Here is a 23951-nt window from a genome sequence, read left to right as displayed (position 1 = left end):
GTCAACCCCGCTCCGGCTCTTATCTCATCTGACAAAACGAATGCATTTCTGGTGGAAAATATTTTTGGGCTGGAATTTATGACTGTCCTCTGCCTCTAAAAGGTTGGTAGGGATTGGGAAGAACCATCTTAATGCTGTATGCGCCTAAACTAGGCCTTAAACTTCTGTTGCTCATATAAAATTAATTTGGTTGGACAATAATGGCAAAGTTTCTTAAAAATTGCAACAGACCATTCTGTAATTGGTGTCCGCTTTATAAAATGGTAATTCGGCACACTGACCTTTTCTCCCCGTGAGATTCTTTTGGAATGTTGGCTTGGTGTGTTAGTGTGCCTGCTGCTAGATTTCAACAGCAGGCTCTTAACCTACCGAGCTATTCCAAGGATTCACTAGCATTCAAAGCATAAACACTTTTTATAGGAATTTTTTTGCAGTTGCTTTTAAAACGAATAACATTTTCAGAAAGTATATGACTAGGGTCATCTATTGATCTGGCAAAATGGTCAAGTGTGTTAATGCCCAGCTCTGTAAAATTTGAACAGCTTGACAGTCACTGGATCTAATTATGTCAGTACCAGTTCAGCTTTTTATCTTCCCTAGGTCACAACATTTATGGTATATAATTCAATGAAATCTCATTTCAGCCTTACGTTATTTATTTTAATAATGCAGATTGCTATTTAAAAAAAAAAAAAACGAACTTAAGTACACTCAAAAATAGCTGAAAGCATGATTTCTTTTCTATTCTGTTGCTTTTGTACAAGTTTTCATATCTATGAAAGGGGTATGTCAAGGGGGTGGGGCTTCCACAATGTGGGCAGGGCTTCAAGTCCTGTTTTTGCTTCAAACAAAGGTGGCAACCCTACCCACTGCTGCACATTGTGAATCCAAAGTGATCACACGCACATGGCGGATGCCAGGACCAGCAGGGTGGCCTTCACTGCGCCAAAGATTCCAAGATTCCCTTTGGACTTCACCCACATTAAAGCAGGCAGAGCCCACATGAATCAGGCTGCCATGCAGGTTTGGTAGGCGGATTCCTGCTGACCTGCTTTTGGGTTCCCTGCGGAATGCGAGAACCCCCTCATGTCAACTCTGTTCCAGGGGTTGCACCTGTGCTGTGCGGACGAATCCAGGAGAGTGGGCAGATATAGAAAAAGACACATCATCCCGAATTCCATGCTTTTTTTCCCAGCATTCACCTCATGTGTATGCGCGTGAGCAAGAGTGAGAAATCCACTGCCGATTATGAAAAGAGGTGGGAAAGGCAGAGAGTGAGCAAAATAGTGCGAGTTGGCGAGTATAGAAAGGGGACTGGTAAATCAAATGGACCGAGACACGAAGATAAAAGAAGGACAATGGTGAACAAACTGACTGGGAAGGAGGGCTTAAGAACGACTGCGTAAATGAAGGGGTGGAGGCAGAAGGATGTGCGCTGGGCACAGCATGAACAAACGGGTGGAGGTAGGTGGGTACAAGACGGGGCTGGCTGGGGTGGATACACAAACTATTTCAAACCGAGAGCGTTCACTCTGTAAATGTGCACAGCACCTGTACACTTCCCTCATGTGTGCAATGCATCACCCAGTCGACCTCCATGTGAGGAAAGGGGGTGTGCCCATGTGTCCATATGCCTATATCATTCCATCTACTGTTTTCCTGTTGCCCCTCCTATCTCTTACTTCCTCTCTTTCTACCTCATTTCCTCAGCTTTACCTCATCTCTCACTCTGTCCCATTCTCTCGGTTATCTTAATTCCTGTTGCCCAGCCCTTTTCACTGGGCTCAGACTGGCCTATAGGGCGACAGGGCAATGCCTGAACCAAACATGCAAAATGCTTGTATGGGCCAGTTTTTTGGTCCAAGTGGGACACTTTCTTGGCCAATGTGGGCCAGTTTCATAAGTTACTTCACTCTGCGGGTAGTAGTTTTGGCCAGTGTTGCTGAATAAATATTCTTTAAATTGCACAACTTGCATCATATTTTATCCAAAAACTCCCCCTTGGGTACTACTCAAACAGTGTCACAAAAGGAATGAATTCACATTTTTAACTGTGGGCCACTTTTTCATTGGTGCCCGAAACAGTTTTATGTCCCAGTCCGACTCTGCTTTTCACCATTGCACCCTGCTTCATTCGCACTCCGCCTACCTGCACTTAAAAATGTCCAATGTTGGTTGTCCTTAATCTATGTATGTCCACCCATGTATTGCCCCTGGCAACTGTTCCATTGACTCCCCTCCACAACCTGGTCAGAATGTCCCTCAAACTCACCCCATTGTATATTGTAATTGGTTATTGGTTATTTATAACGCACTTAATACCCAGAGGTTTCTACCCAGAGGTTTCTAAGCGCGGACCTCAGGATCGAACCTGCGTTATTCCGCGCATCCTCTTGCTTCGAGCGATCCTCCCGAGTCAACGCAAGAAGCACACTGCTTCCTGCCAAATCTGATTTCTTATCTATTTTATGTTCTTTACTTCTGCCACACTCTTTCGTTATCCCTTCTCTTTTTCTCCATCTTGTCCAATCTTTACCCACCCATAGCTATTCCTTTCAACCCTCCCATCTATTCCCATATTTCGTTACCATTCCCGCTTCCCCTTTATTTCCTGCCACGCCCCATCTTTTTATATCATTACCCATCTACATTTTCAGATGTTGACCCCCTCCATGTACTACTTGAAGTGTTGTCATTGGGGATTCATCCACCCCTCATTTTTCCCACTCTTCCAGAAGTGAGAAGCAGCGATGGATCTCCGCCATGTTCCCTCCCAACCCGCAGACAGACGGCGACATGCTGATGGAGAATGAAGGTAGGTGACACCTAGGCACCCTGTGTCCAGTCTTGGGCTTCTTGGCACTAAGTACTTTAATATGGTACTTTGGCTCAAGTGGAGCGAATAAGGACAACACCCACGGTCTATTAGATGTGTAAGGCAATGACTCAGACTGCAAACATACAACCCAGGTCAAATAGTGTCATATGGGCCTCTTTTCAATTGACATACCTTGACTGTGGGTAGGACTAGGGGAGTCATCTGAAATAGTGACACATTGCCCTCCCTCCAATTGGCATACCTGGACTGTGGGTAGGACTAGGGGAGTCATCTGAAATAGTGATACATTGCCCTCCCTCCAATTGGCATACCTGGACTGTGGGTAGGACTAGGGGAGTCATCTGAAATAGTGACACATTGCCCTCCCTCCAATTGGCATACCTGGACTGTGGGTAGGACTAGGGGAGTCATCTGAAATAGTGACACATTACCCTCCCTCCAATTGGCATACCTGGACTGTGGGTAGGACTAGGGGAGTCATCTGAAATAGTGACACATTGCCCTCCCTCCAATGGGCATACCTGGACTGTGGGTAGGACTAGGGGAGTCATCTGAAATAGTGATACATTGCCCTCCCTCCAATTGGCATACCAGGACTAGGGGAGTCATCTGAAGTGTCACCAACATGCCCAGGAACCATCGTCAAGGGCTGGTCGAAGGATACTGTTCTGCTAGTCCACACGCCTTGCCTTCCCCTTGGCCAACACTGAACTCCACAAGTGCTCAGCCTGTGAGTAGCTCAGAGACTTTCCACCCAGGTCCTGCTCTGTTGCTCTTCTCCAGAGTAGGACATGCGTTTCGAAAGAGTAAGCCCTGGAGAGCACTGGTCGGCAAGCTCAGCCCTGGAGCCCTATTGCCACCTGTCTGATGGGCCGGCGCTTTAGGTTCAGATGTCGGTTTTCTGGATTCAAAGACTCTCGCCCACATCTCTTCAATCTAAGACTGTCGCGCGTTGGATGCGTGGGATATTATATTGTGTTTGCTAGAAGTGCACTCACCTGGGGAGGATTGCAGTGGGTGGCTTAGGGCCTTGTGATATGGTTTTGGCGGGAGATAGAGGGAATTCAAACACATCCTTCTGCAGATGGAGGTACAGTAGGGAATGGTGCCAAAGAAACTCTGAGGAGTAGCTGCTCCTGCTGTCTGATGTCTCTTTCTTTCTGCCAGACATCCCACAGGTGCAATGCATCAAGGCCTACAAAGCCCAGGAACATGACGAGTTGTCCTTGGAGAAAGCCGACATTCTGGGACTGAAAACGAGGACCAGCGATGGTGAGTGTGTAAGAAAGACACCCTCCTAGCCCTGCTGTTTGTTGTGTTCACTAAGGTCAGTATCTGGGTTAGGACTGTGAGTGACGTCATGGTACCTCTCTGCAGAACTCACATGGACTCTTAGTATTCTGTACTGATTCTCATCCTGAAGATGGGTGGATGTGATCCCCAGGTAGGGATCTCCTCGAGAATCCCACATCCATGATATTGACTCCTGAGCACCCATCTCTCTTTCTCTCAATCTCTCTCGTTCTCTCTCTCTCCCTCTCTCTCTCTCTCTCTCCCTCACTTGTTATCCCACCGCCCCCTTTCGTGCTTTACCGCCCACCCCCTCAATGCTATCCATGCCCCCTTCCCCTCCCCTCCTTTCCCTTCCCCTCACCTCCCATGCCCTCGCCTCCCATTCCCTTCCTTTCTCTTTCCTCTCTTCCTTCCCTTCCCTTCCCTCCCCTTCCCTTCCTTTGCCTTCCCTTCCCTTCCTTTCCCTGCATTAAATGAAAGGAATTACCTGCACCGCAGGGAGGGTTCCATGTGATAATGTCCCAGCAAAAATGTCACCATGCAAGAATGATGCTGTTTTTTTTTGCGGCGACATTAGCATATGGAACCTGCGGGGGACACCCCTGCGACATCCATTTTTGTTAAAGGGAGCAGGGGACACGCCTGCAACCCCGCTCCCATTTACCTGATATATTGTCCCCATATATAATGTTGCCTATGCCGTTTCCCTGCGACTATATGTATGGTGACATCACATGTGCGGACAATATTACCTGATACCACAGGGAGGGAGTTTGAGAATGAGGGACATCTGCATATGCTTCCCAGAAGAGCCAGCTGAAGAGCAGACCTTTTTGCCCAACAGCACTGGCAGTGTAAGAGGGCAGCCACCTGAGCAGGCAGACGCATGGCACTGCAGTAGATGGGAACGTACACGTTAAAACACGCCCTTGTTTGGGGTTGCCCTTTGGGTCACAGTGTTATCCTGCCTAAAGACCAGGACATTCTGAGTCTTTTGGCCTTTTCAGGGTCCTAGCACAGTTCCTTTGGTGGAATGATGCTCCCACTCTTTGCACAGCAGCCCACAGCTTTACCTATTGGGGGGCATTTTAAAAGATACGCTAATTGCACACAAGGGACCACAACCACTTGCACCTACGTCTTGATGGTTCCCTGCATGCAGTTTTCAACTCTCACAAAGTGGAGTGTAATTGTGAACAGTGGATGAAAGCAATATCACCTTTACTCTTCACTATTTCTCCCCTTTTTGTGAGGGATAAAAACAGCGCCTGCACACTTTGCTTTGCAGGCAGCGTTTACAATGGATTCCAATGGAATCTGCCCTGTCTTTAGGAGGTGCTAAACTTAGCAGTATACTATTGGAATCCTTTGGCTTTTACGCCTACATAAAAGTCTCATGCAGGTGTAAAACAGAGTGCTTTTCAAAGACGGAGAAGGAAAGCCAAGATGCAAACACTGCGTGTTACCCTCCAACACCTTGTACGGGTAAAAAATGATACAGAGTACAAAATAAAAGCGTAAAGGACTTTTACGCATATTGTTTGCGCTCCCGTCATTAGAAAATGACCCATTTTTTCTGAAGTCGAACCCTGCATTATTATATTACATCCAATATTTAAATAAGACACTTGCGCCGCCTTTTGCCCTTCACAATTGTAGTCCGCAGTGCAAATGAAATAAACACTCCCTGGCATACTGGCATACAAGTCAGTGTTTACTGGCAAGCAGTGCTCACAATTACAACTAAACACTGTCCGACATGCTGGCATGTCAGACGTCAGACATTGTTGAATGTTCATTTTGAACACTGATTACCATGCAAGGCTGGCAAGCAGTGTTCACAATGAAAAATAAATGCTGCCAGACATGCCAACCTGCCAGACAGAATTTATTTGTAATTGTAAATGCCGCCTGCCCTGCGAATATGGCAGTCTCTGTTTACAATTAAAGAAGCAGGCGGTTTGCATAAGAAATCATTGGTTTCATGCCAGCATGAAAATCTCATGCTGGTGTGAGCCCAAGTAGTTTTCGTAGGCGCAGTAAAATGGGAGGCGGATATGTAACTCCCTTTATGCCTCCGTCTTCAAAAACAATGAAATTCCCTGTAGCATGAATGGAGGCGTTAAAACAGGTGTAACTGTGTTACGCCTATCTTTAGTGCCTCCACTTATGCTGCAGGTGCTTCCAAAATGAGCTCCACAGTGTTTGGGCTTTGTTTGGTTATTTTCCCACCTATTAACTGTTAATGGCCGTGCTAATCCCTGTGGCGATACCCACCTAATAACTGCCCCTATCTTCCAAAACACATCTTCCTGGGATATCTTTGAGCTAGCTCTCTTAAGAAGCAACATCAAGCTTTGGCCTGACAGCGTTATTTCTAAGCTGAGAGTTAATGGCTTAATTGCATCTGTGAATGCACCACTGGTATAATACAAAGGTCTTAAACAAGTGTGCCTTCAGACCCTTGATTTAGATATGTTTATTTTACTGAGGTCCTGTGAAAAGCGAGCACTAACCAAGCCAACAGGTTTTGCTTCAGGTTGAACCCTTGGTAAGCAATGGTGTGATCTGTTGTTTAACCTTTGTTTAGCCCTCGATTAACCATTGGTTAACCTTTGCTTCAACACCTGCTGTATAAAACACCAAAACAAACAAACACATGATATTGGTGGCCATTAATGTTACACATCCTCACGAGGCCCACAATTCACAAGCTGAGACACCTGCAGGATACCGACTCAACATTAACTGATGAATCGATGGCGGGCGCTTGCAGGCCTTGGCTGCAGTCTATCAGGGGAAGTGCTCAGATTGCTACTTTTCCTGAGGTAGCACATTTTATGAAATTTTAGGCTTTATAACCTTAACATCTGTCAACATCTGCTTTTTCTGTGAATGGCAATTTCGTACATTGCACTTTCCTCTGCCCCTGTTTCAAAACAACACATGGGAAAGTCAGTGAGTGGATCCATATTTGAATGTGGGATGTGCTCACATATGCCGGAGTGGGGGCTGAGGGGATTGCAGCCAGTCAGGTTCCTTGGTTCGCAGGCTGATACTCCCAAGTTCAGTTTGTGTTCCAGGGAACCCACTGGCGGCCCCCGCCCTGCTCTGCCATCTTCTGGCCACCCACACTTTACCTTTATTAAAACATGTTTAATCATTCCAACCCGCCTCCCCAACCACACTTACCTGATTGTGGCGTTGGCACCGCCCATCAGCGCAGCAGCACCTTCCCTGGATCTTGGTTTTCCAGCCGCCATGATAATGGAAGAGGGGCTCTGTACTGAGCCCCGCCTTCTACAACCATGGTGGCCATCTTGGAAAAGAATTTTCATCAATTGAACGGGACACGCACAGCACTCCGTTCAATGAATGAAAAGACTTTTTTTTTAGCACACTGGGTTACCGCTTTGGTAAATGGTTTGCTAATGGCGTTAGTAACCCGCTTCATGGGTTACTAACACCTTGCTTCACTGGGCCTGTTAACTAGAGCTGCCGTGCCATTACCCCTGATGTAGCCCATGGAATGGGTTACTAACGCCACAATATTACTTGCATTGATTGAATAGAAGGCATCAATAACACCACAGAATCCACTCTTTACAGTCCCAGGGGAATAGCTTTGGCATCAGGGGGTGCTCTGGTAGTGATGCCCAGTGTGTGGTAAAATAGTTCCAGAGATGGAGAAATGTGTTTCCCCTTTACGTGGTCAGGCGAGGACAACCTGGTGGGGTTGGAGTGCCAAAAAAGGTGGGGGAGCTGGGAGGAGCCCCAAAATTCCTAACAGCAGTAGCGTGTCCAGACTCTTTTGACTGGGGTGGCCCAAGTGGGGCACTGACCTATGCAGAGGTGGCATGAAGGACGAGCGCACAGACACATAATAATGATCATAGTTTAGGATAAAGGGGTGGCACCTGGGGTGACCAATCAAGATTCCAGGGGTAGCACGTGCCACCGCAGGTCACTCCCTGGACACGTCTATGCCTACGAGGAAGCAGGAGTGGCTTTTGACAGAACCTGTAGATAGCGATATGGGTGCGGGGAGCACCCCTATCTCGACACAACGAGAGTGGGGCACGGAGGAGAGATATCGAGAGTGTGAGGGCCATGGAAAGAATGCTGGGTGCGGGGACCATGCAGCAGAACCAGTAGAGAGTTTTCTGGATAGGCGGAGTGCGTAAGTGACCAGACCGAGAGAGAGGGCAAAGGTGGAGAGCAGAACTGAGAGGAGAGAGAAGCGTGTGGACACCAACCGGTGTGGAGAAGGAGCAGGGGTGTTGTTAGGTCTGGAAAAGATCCAGGGCTACGTTAATGTCGGGGCTGTCAGGACTCGGGGCTAGCTAGCCTTTTGGTTGTAGCCCCTTTGCTTCTATCCGAGGCTACGACCAAAAGACCCAGGGCTGTAGCCCCCTCATCGCCCCACCCCTCTAGCAACGTCTCTGAGAAGGAGAAATGGCGGGAAGGTAACAAGAAGGAGAGTCGATATCCGAGGAAAATCCCAGTTGGGCAACATGGCTGGGAGGAATTTCCAGCGGAGGGAGTCTGGTGAGCGCTCCAAAAAGGAGAAAGCAGACAAACCGAGAAGCACTGAATCCTAGAACATGAAGGCAAAGTTCCAAGCACAATTTGAGAAAGCAACTAACAGGAGAAAAATCGAATTCGTGAAATGAGAGGCAAAGTTCCTATTGGACATTTGGAAAGCAACTAAACTGAAAAACATTGAATCAGAGAACTTGAAAGGAAAATGCCAAGCACTATTCATGAAACGCAATGGATGTGAGAAACATGCACCCTGAAACTTGGAGGCCAACTTTCTAGTGATGTTCAAGAGAGAGCGGGTCATTATTTCACTTGCAGCGTTTTTTACGAAAGCAACAAAGTGGGCTCCAGGTGCCACATGAGTGTCCACTCTGAAAGGACGCCCCATCCAAGGTAAAGGTGTAAAAAACACATTGCCGCCAGGGTATCCACCTTGAGAGGTCACCCCTTGTTGCCGCTGCCCACACGATGTGTGCTGTGCCAAAGTAGAGAACCAGAAAGAAAAAAAGAAAATAGAAGGAGCGGGGGGGATCAAGTGGCACTTGTGGGGCAAAGAGGACCTCCTAGAAGTGAACAGAAGGATGGGAAAGAGGCAGTGGCCAGAAGTGGAAACGGGTGTGTGGGTGGTCACGTTTTGCGGAAAGGTTTTCAGCGGAAACATGGCCCTGATCCATTTGAGTAAAGCTGCTAAGGTAGTTCAGCAGGTTGAGTGCTCACTGCTGCGATCTGTTTGTGATTTGCAGGTCGCAGGTTCGAATCCCGGCAAAGCACACTCAGCCTCCGAGGTTGATAAATGAGTACCAACTCCAGTTGGCTGATATTGTATGCATATATGTTCGATGTAAAGCGCTTAGGCGTCAGCGCTATATAAATAACTTATCATTAAGAAGTTGATGTCAGAAGTGCTGAGGCCTGAAACTTGGTGGCAATGCTCCACAAGCCAACAGGTAAAAAAGATTGAGGGAAGACACAGTGAGCTCAGGAACTGGGAGTCAAAGTTCTGAGAAAATGTCCCCTGTCTGCCCCATGGGGTGTATTGATGGGGACTCAGAGGTATGGGCCCCACCGCCCGCTACTTGATGTGGAGGCCAGGAGTGGCATGGGGAGGATCTTCTGGTTCCCCACACAACACTGGGGACCTGAGGGCAGAGGGCTGTCAGAAGGAATTTGTTTTCACACTGACCACACAACCAATCACAAACCAGAAACAATCACCAAACACACCCGCAGGTCATAGACAAGGCCCAACCCAGAGGGGAGGGACCCGGGCCAATTATACATCCAGGCAGAGATACAGAGGGTGTGCATGTTTGTGGCAGCAGAGCAGTGAGGCATAGCGACATGGAATGGAAGAGAGATTGAAAGGAGCAGAAGGAGACAGAGGCGCTGAAAGCACTGAAGGTGCAGGTTGAGGCACAGATAAAACTGAATGTGCACAACGGGGTGGGGGTGGAGGTGCAGAGAGAGTGCCTCCATGTGATAATGTCACCGTGAAAAAGTCGCCAGGTAGGTGACTTTTTTTCCTGATCCCTAAAATTCTTCCCCAAATATTCTAGGAGAGTTATAATTATATATTATTACCTCCAATCCTAGAATGTTTGGGTAAAGTGTTTGATTGCCTGGAGGGTGCATATTTAAGGAAATGTCGCCACCTGGTGGCCATTTCCCCAGCAACATTATCACAGGATGCCAAGAGAGGTGTAGGTGCTGAGTGAAGTAAGTGTTGAGAGTGCAGGAGAAGGCACTACAGAACTACACCCAGAGCTGTAAGCAAGGAATATCATGGAGGTGGGGAGAGTATAGAAAAGTTTGGAGCAGAAGAACATGAAAAAGGAAAGATTGCAGTAAGTGTGGAAGGAGAAGAACATCAAATAGGAGGGGAGCCTAGAGAAAAGGTGCAAGGAACAAACATCAGTGTAGATGAGAGAGTGCAGGAAAAACTACGGAAGAAGAACAGTAATGAGAAACCGGGAGAGCAGAAGAGGCAGGAGGAGGTGAAAACTGGAAGGAAGGGTAAGAGCACATGAGGACTGAGAGAGGGAGACAAAATATCAGGCGGAAGGAAGGAGGAGATCAAGTAAGGAGGAAACCCTTTTAGTTGGTGGAGTAGAGAATGAGCATGACCAATGACAGAAGATCTGGGGGGTAGTTCCCAGGAAGCACAGGGCCAGTGACAGAGAGACAGCGAGACAATGACAATTTAACTATTGTCTGGGAGAGGTGGGAGGAGCCTGTGGTGGATTAGTGAGGAGGTTAAGTGAGAGCAAGCTCAAGGGTCAGAATTGAGATTTAGAAACAGGTTTGCTTGCAAAAGTAATCATCGCCCTGTGAGACGTCCAGTGAGATGGCCTTAGGCTATAGAATCAGGCCCATGGAACAGGCAAGCCAAGTAGAACATGGTCACCCATCTAGGAACCCTCCTGCTAGTGGGGTAACACAACATGTGGGGGCCCCTACAAACCCTGCGGAGGAGCCCAACTCAAATCTCTTTGAAGAAGCACAAGGTGCGCCAGACTCCCACCCCAGCCTGTGCCACCACGCGTGCACAACAAGCTTGATGATCATGTTGCAACGGGGTGTGCTGCACCGCGTGAAAGGTGCAGGCATTTATTTGAATCAAACCTTGCATCTTTCACCCAGCAAAGAAAGAATGGTGCGACACGTGATGATCAAGTGTACCAGCAACCAATGTGCGCAGCCAGGAAAATTACTATATGCATGCCAGTGGCAGCAAGTGGCAGAGGCAGCTATTGGTGCTGTGAAGGCATCATGAAACAAGATGCAGACAACAGATTCAAACTTCAAACACTGTTCCTTTATTAACTTAAAGGTCAGGATGGATGAAGGCCTAACTTGCCCTATTCTAAGGGGGGATTTCCCTCCCTAAAGAAACAAAGGAAAGTCTGATTCAGAAAGTTCAACTTAAAAGTCTATCTGTGTCCAAAACCTATACTTGCCCTCACAACTAAAGCTAAACAATGTTTATAGATCCCAGCAATACAATAAATAGTGTTTCAAATAAAGTTCTGAGCTTCTTCCAGCTCCTGACTTACTTTTCAGCGCCTCTTCCCCAACTTTAAAATAGTTCCACAAACCCCTTGGTGTTCCCTTCCCCAAGATCAGAATAGTTAAACAAAACCTTGGAGTTCCCTTCCCCAAGTTCAAGGCGATTCCACAAAACCTTGGAGTTTCCTTCCCCAAGTTCAAGGTAGTTCCACAAAACCTTGGAGTTCCCTTCCCCAAGTTCTTGTACTTGTTCTCAGTCTTTCAATATTCAAAAGCAGCTCCAGGCCTACTTTATACTCCTTCTGGTTTCTTAACAGTTCAATCAGATTGCTTTCTCCTGTTTCACTTCAGCAACCTCTTTGGCTTTCACAATACCACATGTCCACCCATTACAGGTCACGCAACCAGGAACCCTAGGCTGTCTAGCCCAGACAGGTTCTTCTGTATCTGTGCCTGTGGAATGGTTCACACTCACTTGACTTCTCTATGTCATCTTCTTGGCTTTGCCACAATGTGTTCTCTTCTTTTCCAGTCTTTCGGCCGTGCCACAATGTATTTTCATATATAATTCACTTTGTGGTGGTTTTATTCCTTCACCACCTTACTTTCATGCTCTCTTGCAATCTTCCATACTTGATTTATTTTATGTTTCATACGACTTGTGCTTTGCTTTCAATAGGCAATATTTGAATTTCCTGCACACTTGTCATCAAGGCACACCTTTGCCAAAAACCCTTCTTTAGTTTGGTATTAAATCATTATGACTTATCACTTTTCTGCTTGCATATTATATTGTCCTTGTATCTCCCTTTCACCCCATGACTTTGGGGTATTTCAGCTGGCGTAGGCTTTCCCATTCATTCTGTATATAACTCAGTTTTCTCACACAGCCCCAGGAGTGCCCCGGTTCGAGGCCCTTCACGCTACTCACCAGACCCTGGCATCTCCTCCGGGCAGCTCTGCTTTCCTTTTCATTTCCGCCGACACGTCTGCTTTCAAACGTGAGCCCCATTCTCACTTCACTTCCTCCGTTGACACGTTGGCTTTCACAAGCAAGCCTCGCTCGCACTTCTCTTTCTCCTTGGATCTCGCTGGCAGCTCTGCTCTCTCCGCGGACGCTGTCAGTCACCTTTCTTCTTCCTTCTATGTCCACGCCTGGCCCTTGACTCCACAGCTTCCCTGTTTCATCTGCCGGCATCCCGGCACTCCTGCAGGGCCCACCACGGCTGCTTCCTCGCACAAAGGATTCCCTGCTGCTTCCTTTGCTGCTGGCCTCCTCCCTTCTTATACACCTGCAACCCCTTGATATGTTGCAGGTGTGAGTCCGAAATTGGAATTGCCTGATTGCAATTAGTGGAGCAGTTGAGACATGTCTGACCTTTTCAATATTCTGCAGGCCTCTTCCTCGTCTCAGTACTAGAGTGGTGAATGGTTTACTAGCGTTCACTACTCCTAGTCGTTTTTTCCTTTTCCCAGTACCATAGTGGATTGAACGAGGGGAAATGAGGGAAAATTATTTCCAACAGCCCATGAAGGCTGTGAGAGGGTGAGGTTGGTTTTCAGAAGGGACAGGGGGACACCATGTCTCAATACCATGTCACTTCAGGACCATCAAGGATAACATTGGCTCTCTTGCCCCTGCTCTCGCTGAGTTCTGCAATCACTCTTTTACCACTGGATCTTTCCCCACTCCTCTAAAGCACTCCCTTGTGCGCCCACTCCTGAAAAAACCTTCCTCTGACCCTACCTGCCCTGCCAGCTATCGTCCTATTTGCATCACCCCTTTCCTTGAGAAGCTTCTTGAGAAGCTGGCCTTACCCTAACTTAACTCTCACACTAAACTTGTTGGTGGTCTCCATGACCATCACTCTGGATTGCAAGCATCTAGAGGCATGGAAACTACTCTTCTGAACACCCGTGAAGAACTGCTTGACTCTCTAGACTCCAACTCTCCAGCGGTCCTTATCCTTCTTGATCCCTTCTCTGCATTTAACATAGTTAACCATTCCATCCTCATACAAAAGCTCCACGATACACTTGGTATCTCGCAGAGGGCACTGGACTGGCTATCCTCTTTCCTCACTAACTACTCTTCCCAAGTCATCATAGAACCATTATCCTCTCCTACTTCCATCTCCACCTGTGGCATCCCCCAGGGTTCTATTCTCTCCGCCTGGCTCTTTAACATCTACCTTGCTCTACTTGCATGCCTCATCTCCTCCTTCTCCTCCAACTTCCAGTGTTATGCAGATGACGCACAGCTCTTCTTCAGACTCCCTGCTGACACTCTTGCACCCTCCATCATCCCAGACTGCCTTTCTGCCATCCAGTCCTGGTGCGCTTCCAGTGATCTCTGCCTCAGCGCCTGTAAAACTGAGATCCTTCCCATTGGGTCCCCTGCTCCCTCTTTCTTCCCTTTACTCTGGCCTTGGGTTCTCCCCCTGCTCCTTCAACTGAAGCCAGAATCCTTGGAGTCATCTTTGACTCCTCTCTCTACTTCCTCCCTCACACTCTGGAAATTGCAAAGACGTCCAACTACCAGCTCTTCGTTCTCAAAGGAATTCTACCTTTTCTCACTTTCCCGCAGGGGCTCAATGTGACTCAAGCCCTAGTTCTCTCTAGACTTGACTACTGTAATAGTCTTCTCCTGAATCTTGCTTCCCCCACTCTGCGACCCCTTCAGCTTATCCAGAATAGAGCAGCAAGACTTATCCTTGGCCTTAAACCCAGGGACTGCATCGGTCCTGCTCTAAAAAGTCTTCACTGGCTCCCGGTTGCTGCACGGATTAAATTCAAATCCCTCTGAATCATCCACAATGCTGTCTGGGCCCAGGGACCACACTATTTTCAACTCTATTTCACTAGATACTCTCCCACTAGACCTCTTCACTCCTCTGTCACCAACTCTGCGGGCTCCCTCCTTTGGAATAGCCACCCTTTCCCCCTGCGCCTTGAGCAGAACCTTCTCAAATTCTGGAAGCTCCTTAAGGCTTTCCTCTTTTCCTCCTCCTTCCCATCTTCTCTCCTCTGCTAGTCCCACAGTTGCTGAATTGGTGTCCTTGACCCTTAATCATCTTCTGGGCCTTGACCTTCCTCACTGATTTCTCCCATCTCCTGTATATCCACAGCACTTTGCATCTGCACACTCTCCACTCTGGAGACTCGCACTTACACCTCCCACGGCTCTGGCCGTGTAGCACCCAACATTCCAAGCACTTCCTCCATGGCTCTCTCACGAGCTTGGATTCCCTAGACCTTACCCCCTCCTCCCTCTTACTTTCTGCATAGTAGGTGTGTCCCTCTTCCCCTCAGCTCTTAATATTGTGCTGTAATGTACCCTCCCTCCCTGCCCTGTAGGCGCTTTGAAACAGTATATTCTTATTTCATAAGCGACTAACAAGCAAACAATAAATACATAAATAAATAAATATTAACCCTCCTTCCTTTTACTCTCTTTCTGTGGCTTCTGGGTTTATAATATTTTCTGATGTTATCCTGGCTAGAAGAAATGGGGTAACAATGTCCCATAGATGCTTCTGGGACTACGGGTTCATCATGGAATGGGAAAGGGGAATACCGCGGCTCCCTCAGGGATGTCCTCTCCCCAATCCCCAAGGCCCCTCCACCCAGGTGACCCTCCCTCACTTCTTCACTCTCAGGGTCAGGATCCAAAAGCGATGGCCTTTCCCTGGCCACCTGAGAAGAGGATCCATAAGGAGTAAGTGTGAGGACCCCTCAGGTTTCTCACAGTGCCATGGGAATGGGCAGCTCCTTTGTGGGTACTAGGACTGTAAACGATTCAATGACAGTGATGGGAGATAAATATTTTTAGTGGATGAATATTTCCCACAAACCGGTATGACTGATAGCAATGAAGGGACGTTGCAGGAGAGTTTCCCTGTCAAAATGTTTAAGATAATGTGTTGAGATGGTTCATTGTACAGCACATCTGCTGTGTAAATGTGGTAAAAAGCCACACAATTTGTTCTCTAGGTTAATGCATAAAATAATCCAGCAGACACCATGTCACCAATAGTACACAGGTGCATTTTACTACATTTTCATAATGCCCACAACATTGTCATCATTGTCATTGTAAGTCACTTTCATGCAGCTGATCCCACAATCTGTGCCAGTATGGTCACTGTAAATAACTTTCAAGAACATTTGGCCACACTCGATGTCAATATTGTCACTATAAATCTCTTCCATGAACTGCAGCCACACTTTACATCAGTATGGTCACTGCAAATCAGGTCCATAAAGAAGAAGCCACCATCTATGCAAGTACGGTCACTGGAAATCACTTTCATGAAGATGAGGCCACAAACTATCCCAGTAACCATCACTGTAAATTACTTTCATGAAGCTGGGGGCGGCAATCCATGCCATAAATATATATACAGTACTTTAATGACTTTGAACAAAACAATTATACATAAACACACACACGCACACACACACGTACATACACACTTAGGTTAGCAATTTTATAAGCTTGATTGCTGTATTCTTAAGTGCTGCCGTTGCAATTTCTCATTGATTTAAATGACTGCCTCTCGGCATCTGTGACAATCGAGCTTATAAAATTGCTCACTCAACCTACGTGAACAGGCAAGAATTCTCGCCTCAGAGGAAGAGCCAAGCTCGAAACACGTGTCAGACTGAACCGAATAATAATTAAATATTGTACAACTGTATACTTTGAATTATATGGTGGGGCGCAGTTTAATTGTTTACAACCATTTCAGTAATAAAGTGTTTGAACTCTAGTGTCTGATCCTCTTAATTTTAGTACATGTCACACGGACAAAACTTTTGAGTGGTAGTAGTCCTCACCTATTTAATTTTATAGTTTGTGGCAGTCTGTCATATCTTTGCCTTGCAGTCCTCCAGTTGCCCGTATGTTGATGCACGATTTAAGTTGCTAATGGGTTGGACAATGCCACACAGCAATGTCTCCCTCTTTTTGTTCCTATGCAGGTTGGATAGAGGGCATACGCTTGTCAGACGGGGAGAGGGGCTGGATCCCCAAGACCCATGTGGAGGAGATTGCCAGTAAAAAGGCCCGCCTCCGCAACCTGCGTGAAAATAACCGGATCAAGCATGCCACACAGAAGTTGGAGGAGCGGGTTTGAGGAGGGACACTCCCACCTCACGAACCACAATGGGGAGTACGTGTGATCCTGTATGCCCCAATACAAAACCTCAGAGGAAAGCGTGCATGAGCAGACACATATGCAGGACACAAAATGGAGTCAGAAGAAATGTGAGCTGGCATATCTGCTCAAGACAATGCACCGAGGGAAGCAGGCTTCAGCTGGTATGCATGTAGTTGGACTACAATATGTGCTTATGAGCTGGTGTGCCCATGTTCTATAACCTACAGAGGGAGCACATGTAGGCGAGTGCATCTATGCATCAAACGGTGCATTTGAAACAATGCACCCACTTCACAAAAACACAATGTGCTTTTGTCAGTTGGTCTGAGTGAATAACAAAAAAGCACGTTGTGTGGCAGTGCGCTCATGTAGTGCTGCTCAGAGAAAATGATGGGAGGCGGCCATTCACGTGTTGTAATACACAGGGAAAGGGCCTGTGACGCACACCACTCACCGAACTTCATGTGCAATCAAGAGTGGGTGCGAGATACCATGACCTTTCCAAAGCGCAAGGCACAGGGCAGCAACAGCTTAGCAATGGGCAGGGGTGCAAGTGGAGCATCAAGCAATCTGAACCCCCCCACCCCCCTCTGGCTTAGAGCCCCCACCCCCCCGTTCAAACTCAGAACTGTAAATAGTAAAGGATCTTCAGGACAGGAAGCAAGCCGCTTTTTCTGTAAATATTCCTATCATTTGTGCAATAAAGGATATTAAAGTAAGCCTAACACTTTTTCTATCACAGGATATGGATGCTGCAAGTGGGGTCTGCTTTCAGACCACAACCTTTTTGCGACATGCTATGGTAATATATATATAAACTCGGCCAAAAATCGGCGGCAAAAAACTCTGCGAAAAAAACCTGGTGATGAATGAACGTCGTACCATACACAACATTCACGAGCCGAGGGTGGTCATTGGATAATCTCCTCTCCCACGGCCTTGGCTGTACGCTAATGACGTTACAGCAGATACAGTGATTGGCCTGAGTCTCGCTGAGCGTTGTAAGTGGTGTTGACAAACTGAATAGGGTTTGTGGCTGCATCGTTGCCTCGAGGATCTTTACATTTAGCCAGTATTGGTTGGCAACAGAGAGAGTTGGAAATACTGTCTTCTGGATAGAAATGGATCACACACACCTTTGACCTGAGTGTATGCAAGACTATGTGTATGATCTCTTGTGTGTCTGTAACTAAAAGGCTCTCACATTGCGCATGAAATGTTTGCATTCTATGGCACCCATCCAATAATGATCAGCACACGCCCAGAACTAGAAGCAGCAAAGCAAGCAAGCCTCCCCATGAGCAGCAGCATAGCTAGTTGTCCTGTGAGAAGCATCAAGGTAGCCTCCCCATGAGCAGCAGCATAGCTAGTTGTCCTGTGAGAAGCATCAAGGTAGCCTCCCCATGAGCAGCAGCATAGCTAGATGTCCTGTGAGAAGCATCAAGGTAGCCTCCCCATGAGCAGCAGCATAGCTAGTGTCCTGTGAGAAGCGGCAAAGCAGGCTCCCCATGGGCAGCAGCATAGCTAGCATTCCTGTGCGAAGCAGCATGGCAGGCTCCCCATGAGCAGCAGCATAGCTAGTTGTCCTGTGAGAAGCAGCAAGGTAGCCTCCCCATGAGCAGCAGCATAGCTAGTTGTCCTGTGAGAAGCAGCAAGGTAGCCTCCCCATGAGCAGCAGCATAGCTAGTTGTCCTGTGAGAAGCATCAAGGTAGCCTCCCCATGAGCAGCAGCATAGCTAGTGTCCTGTGAGAAGCGGCAAAGCAGGCTCCCCATGGGCAGCAGCATAGCTAGCATTCCTGTGCGAAGCAGCATGGCAGGCTCCCCATGAGCAGCAGCATAGCTAGTTGTCCTGTGAGAAGCAGCAAGGTAGCCTCCCCATGAGCATCAGCATAGCTAGTGTCCTGTGAGAAGCGGCAAAGCAGGCTCCCCATGGGCAGCAACATAGCTAGCATTCCTGTGGGAAGCAGCAAGGCAGGCTCCCCATGAGCAGCAGCATAGCTAGCTTTTCTGTGAGTAGCAGCAAGGCAGGCTCCCCATGAGCAGCAGCATAGCTAGTTTTCCTGTGAGAAACAGCATAGCTAGCTTTGCTGTGGAAAGCAGCAAGGCGGGCTCCCCATAAGCAGCAGCATGGCTAGTTTCCTGTGAGAAGCAGCACGGCAGGCTCCCCATGGGCAGCAGCATAGCTAGCTTTCCGGTGAGTATCAGCAAGGCACTGGGGCAAGCTTCACCAAATGTTTCAGCAAAACAAACCTTCTTAAAATCAGCAGCAACACAAACCTCCTCAAGGCAGGACCAAGGTAGGTTTTGCCATGAGCAGCCTTGGGACAAGGAAAGCTTCCATTCAACCAACAGCAGCACAAAGTTCTTCCTGAGCTGAACTAATTCCACTCTGCATTAGCTCTGCAGGTTTGCCTTGAACCAAAACAAGGCAAGCGACGCCAGCTTCCGCAAATCATGCCTTCCAGGGAACAGCTGCAGGCAAGATGTCTTTGATCAGCACATTGATCAACAAGCTTCAGTGAGAACAACAACAAAACTAGCATACCATTAAGCAGCAGTTTAGCAACCTTCCATGTGAGCAGCAGCAAGGCGAGTACCTAACTGCCTTATGAAGACAAAAGAAAAAGCACACACCTTCTTTTGCCTTGATGATGGTTATCACGGCAAAAGAAGGTGTGTGCTTTTTTTTGTCTTCATGAATAGGCTCCTAATGGAGCCTGAGGCCCCACAAAGGCCCGGCCTCTGTCGCACTATGGGTGGTGGCAGCAGGGTCGGATTGGCCCCTGGCCTGGCGGAAATCGTCCCTGGGGAGTAAGGGCCGGTTTCAGGCCATGCTTGGGCCGGTTTGGTTGGAAAAAAAAATCGAAAAAATGCATTTTCTTCTAATTTATTTTTTCATTTTTTATTCTTCAAAAACCTTTCATCCTTCTTGGGTCGATATAAGTACCAACACAGGTTGGGTGATATTTATGCATATTTGTTCTATAAAAAAGAGCTTAAGGGTAAGTGCTATATAATACCATATTATCATGTGGCCTTGGACGTCTGCTTGGAGTCACAGTATTTTGACAATATGGATCTATACACACAGATATTAATGATACGTATGGTGATCCATTCTTGTATGAAATGTATATCACCTTAGTGAAATCATAACCATATTTCTGAGGCTTGTGGAATCTGCTTAGATCACATGCTGTGCATAGGCCGACATCTAGTGGAAGCTGCGGAGTATTACAGTTTGTTTTTCGAAGTCGAAAAATGGGCGTCGACACAGGGCGTGCCAGTAATACTATCCCTAGTGTGACGTCCCCTGTACCCATGATCCCTCACGCGTCTAGGATCCCCAGATTGTTTTTTTCCGCCATTCTGGTCGGAAGCACTTCATCGGAGTTCCCTGGCTTTGCCATATTTTCACTCTAAACTAATTCTAATTTGCCCCGTTTGACCAACCTTTCGTCGATCAACATCTCGACGCCGAACCGGGGAGGAGATCAACGTCGAATACCCGACGGATTGGGCCTTGAGGCTTCCGCCTCGGCTCGGGCCTGGGCCGCTGGCCTCGGCCCTACAAGTAGGGAGAGTGGGGGTGGTACACTTCCACACTCGACACCTTATTACCTACACACACTTGCCCGCTGCCCACAGGCGCGTATGGAGGGTACGCCCTTTCAGTTTTGCCCCAAGTGTAATAAGAAATACCCTTGGGTAGATAAGCACGCTACGTGCAACCTTTGCCTACCCAGAGACCACCCCGAGACGGGTTGCAGGGCCTGTAGTAGGTTTAAGGCCAAAACTCTTAAGGACCGCTCCACCAAGCGTTGGGCCCACCACGCCAAGCTAGCAGCTATGGAGGCGGAGGGTACCTTCAGCGACGGCAGCGACGCCGAACTTTCGGACGGCGAGGGCACCAAGGCGTCGAAAGACAGCCGAACGCACGTCCCCGGCCTCGGAAGGTCGTCCGTCCCGGCGACTATGGGGAAGTCCCCCGGCGACAAAAGCGTTACACATACACACGCTAAACACAAAAAATCCACCCGAGATTCGACGTCGTCGAAACCTCGGAAAGAGGCACAGAAGGAGCGGTCCGAAAGGACGTCCTCTGGGCGGTCCCGGTCGAGGTCGCCGCACGACGTCAGGCAAGCCTCCACACTTGCACAGAGTGCCTCGACCATTAATATCCCGGAAGATCATTCGTCCGGAGACGAACACGACTTCCACCCCCAGCCTGCACCCCAGGAAAAGGGTACATCACTTGGGAGTAAAGAGGGCCCAGTTTCGAAGGCTAGTTCGAAAGACAGGGATTCCACCTCCGATCCTCGACGCCAGGCGTCGAAAGATAAGGGAAAGGGGAAACACACTTCCACCCACGGGGAAGGGGGTAAACAGCAAAGGAAACAACCCTTGCAGTCCTCCACTACAAAAGAACTGACCAAGTCTTCTCAGGGCCAATCCATAGAAAGTCCCAGCAAGGTCACCCCAAGCTCAAAACTCTGGTCATGCGAGGACATTGACAGAGTAATGTCAAGGATGTCTTCCTTGGCGAATTTTTTCGAAAGACACCCTGAACAACTCATAGCTTTAAACCCTCAGGAAGATTCTCCCTCAGGGTCAAGGGACCCTATCCCCTCAAATAAAAGACCCCGGGTCGAGACACCATTTAGGCCTTTAGACCCCATCGAGGTCCAACCCTATTCTTACCTCTTCCCTACAGACCAAGGAAACTCTTCCCTTATAGAAGGTCAGGAAATTGACACGCCAGAAGATCCTGCAGGATCAGATTATTACGGCGAAGACGAAGACGAGGATGAGCCAGAAAATAGCCCAGATATTTTCAGAATGGACTCACCAGTCGAAAGGGAAGCCCCAGTGTCTGATTCCCCGATAGATAATCAGCCCCTCCTGAATGAACTGCTCTTTCGGGCAGCTAACCACTTCCACATAGACACACAAGGTGCCCAGGAAGAAAGGGACTTTGCGGAAGAACTAATAGGGGAAAGGAAGCCAGTAGCCCAGACCATTCCCATCCTAAAATCTGTTCAACGCAGAATAGCACCATCCCTTGTCAACCCAAACCTGACAAGACCTGTAAATCCGAGAGTGGAGAAGCTGTTTAAAGCAGCCCAGTCGGACCCCCTATATATTAGAGGTCAACTTAAGCCAGACTCTCTAGTAGTAACCAACACCCGCAAAAGAGCTGGTACACCATTATCTTCCTCTGAGGCTCCCCCCGACAAAGAAAGTAAAAAACTTTATGGTTTTGGCAGGAAAGTAGCTTCCACGGCAGCCTACCAAGCCAGAATCGCGAATTCCACCACACTGTTGGCTAGCTACAACTGTCACCAGTGGGAAGAAGTGGCAGCACTAATAGACTCTGCTCCCGAACCCCTTAAAAGCCAGCTAGCTCGCATTTGTGCGGAAGGAAGGAACGTGTCAGGCTGCACTGTAAAAGCAATTCTGGACGCCGCTGACAATGCGGGTAGACTTATAGCAGAGGGGACTGTCATCAAAAGGCATGCTTGGTTGAGGCAGTCGGGATTCAAAGCAGAAACACAAGCTGCGCTCTTAGACAAACCAGTGGAAAGTGATCTCCTGTTTGGGAAGGCAGTCGAGGACGCTCTAAAAAACGCTAAGGAAGAATTCGACACCCTCAAATCCCTTGGCCAGTTAACTACCAAACCACCTAACCAAAGAGGGAATGGCAATTTTCGTCGCTCCCGCGGCCAAAATTCCAATAGAGGAAATAGCTACTCCCACACCCAGGGTACACAGTGGAACACCAGCTCACAACAGTCTACCCAGGCGTATGGTAGGGGTAGTAAAAGAGGACGTGGTAGAGGCAGAGGCAGCCCCAGTAAAGGAGGAGGCACTCCTCCACCAAAGCAGTGACGCTCAGTTCAGGGTCGCTTCCCATGCAACCCCAGTAGGGGGACGAATATCAAGTTTCACCCAGGCATGGGAAGGGATAACATCCGACAGATGGGTGCTGTCAACAGTATCCAATGGGTACTGCATAGAACTACTGCAACGTCCCCTAAACCATCCTCCAAGACAAAAAGTCCACTCTTTACAACATCAGAAGATCCTCCTCGAGGAGATCGCCATTCTGCTAGAAAAGGACGCGATAGAACTCGTCCCGGGACACCAGGTAAACAAGGGTATCTATTCAACTTACTTCCTTGTGCCAAAGAAAGATTTAACAATGCGCCCAGTTTTGGACTTACGGCCTGCCAACAAGTATGTCAAGCCCCAAAAATTCCGCATGACCACACTACAAGAGGTAATCCCACTCCTAAAAAAGGGGGATTACATGGCAACCTTGGATATGAAAGATGCCTATTTTCATATTTCCATGCTCCCGGCGCACAGGAAATACTTGCGCTTCAAGGTGGACAGTCGCCACTACCAATTCAAGGTACTGCCCTTCGGGATAGCTTCAGCACCAAGGGTATTCACCAAGGTACTGGCGGTGGCAGCTGCACACCTACGCAGGGAGGCAATCCCAGTGTACCCTTATCTGGACGACTGGCTCATAACGGGGGAAACCCCAGGAATCTCAGTCAGGTCAACAGATAACAGTACGCAAAGCTATGCGGTTACTGGGCATGATGGCGTCATGCATTTACCTGGTCCCCCACGCTCGTCTGCGCATGCGTCCCATGCAGGAATGGTTGGCGAAACAGTGGTCTCAGGCAAGTGGTCAGTGGGACGATCTAGTGGTCGTTTCACCAACACTCGTACAGAACCTACTCTGGTGGACAAGAGAAAATCTCGCAAAGGGGAAACCCTTTTACGATCCCGAAGTACAGGCAGTGGTGACTACAGATGCATGCCTGACGGGGTGGGGAGCTCACCATCTCCACCACACAGCTCAGGGTCTCTGGTCTCACTCAGTAGCCAAGAACCACATCAATCTGCTAGAGCTTCTGGCAGTATTCCGAGCGCTGCAGGCGTTCGAGCCCCATCTACTAAACTTGTCGGTGCAGATCAGGACGGACAGCACGACAGCCATGTTCTATCTGAACAAGCAAGGAGGGACTCGTTCGCCAAATCTGTCCAAGCTTGCCCAGAAAATATGGATATGGGCACTCAGACGGAACATCTTCCT

General features: G+C 48.2%; 1 protein-coding gene across 1 annotated transcript in view; it reads left to right on the top strand.

Moving 5' to 3' along the window:
• The window catches only part of ARHGEF19 (Rho guanine nucleotide exchange factor 19), a 275868-nt gene extending 258307 nt beyond the window's left edge, over positions 1-17561 (top strand). The window contains exons 14-16 of the mRNA XM_069611104.1: positions 2736-2815; positions 4007-4111; positions 16664-17561. Of these exons, the coding sequence (XP_069467205.1) occupies positions 2736-2815; positions 4007-4111; positions 16664-16818 (340 nt within the window). The 3' untranslated portion in view covers positions 16819-17561. The remainder of the gene's footprint in view (positions 1-2735; positions 2816-4006; positions 4112-16663) is intronic.
• Positions 17562-23951: the final 6390 nt, after the last annotated feature.

This window comes from Ambystoma mexicanum, chromosome 8, assembly GCF_040938575.1.
Source record: "Ambystoma mexicanum isolate Mex_15411 chromosome 8, UKY_AmexF1_1, whole genome shotgun sequence".
Lineage (NCBI taxonomy): Eukaryota > Metazoa > Chordata > Amphibia > Caudata > Ambystomatidae > Ambystoma > Ambystoma mexicanum.
Note: the sequence above shows the minus strand (reverse complement) of the source record. Positions and strands in the feature narration are given on the sequence as shown.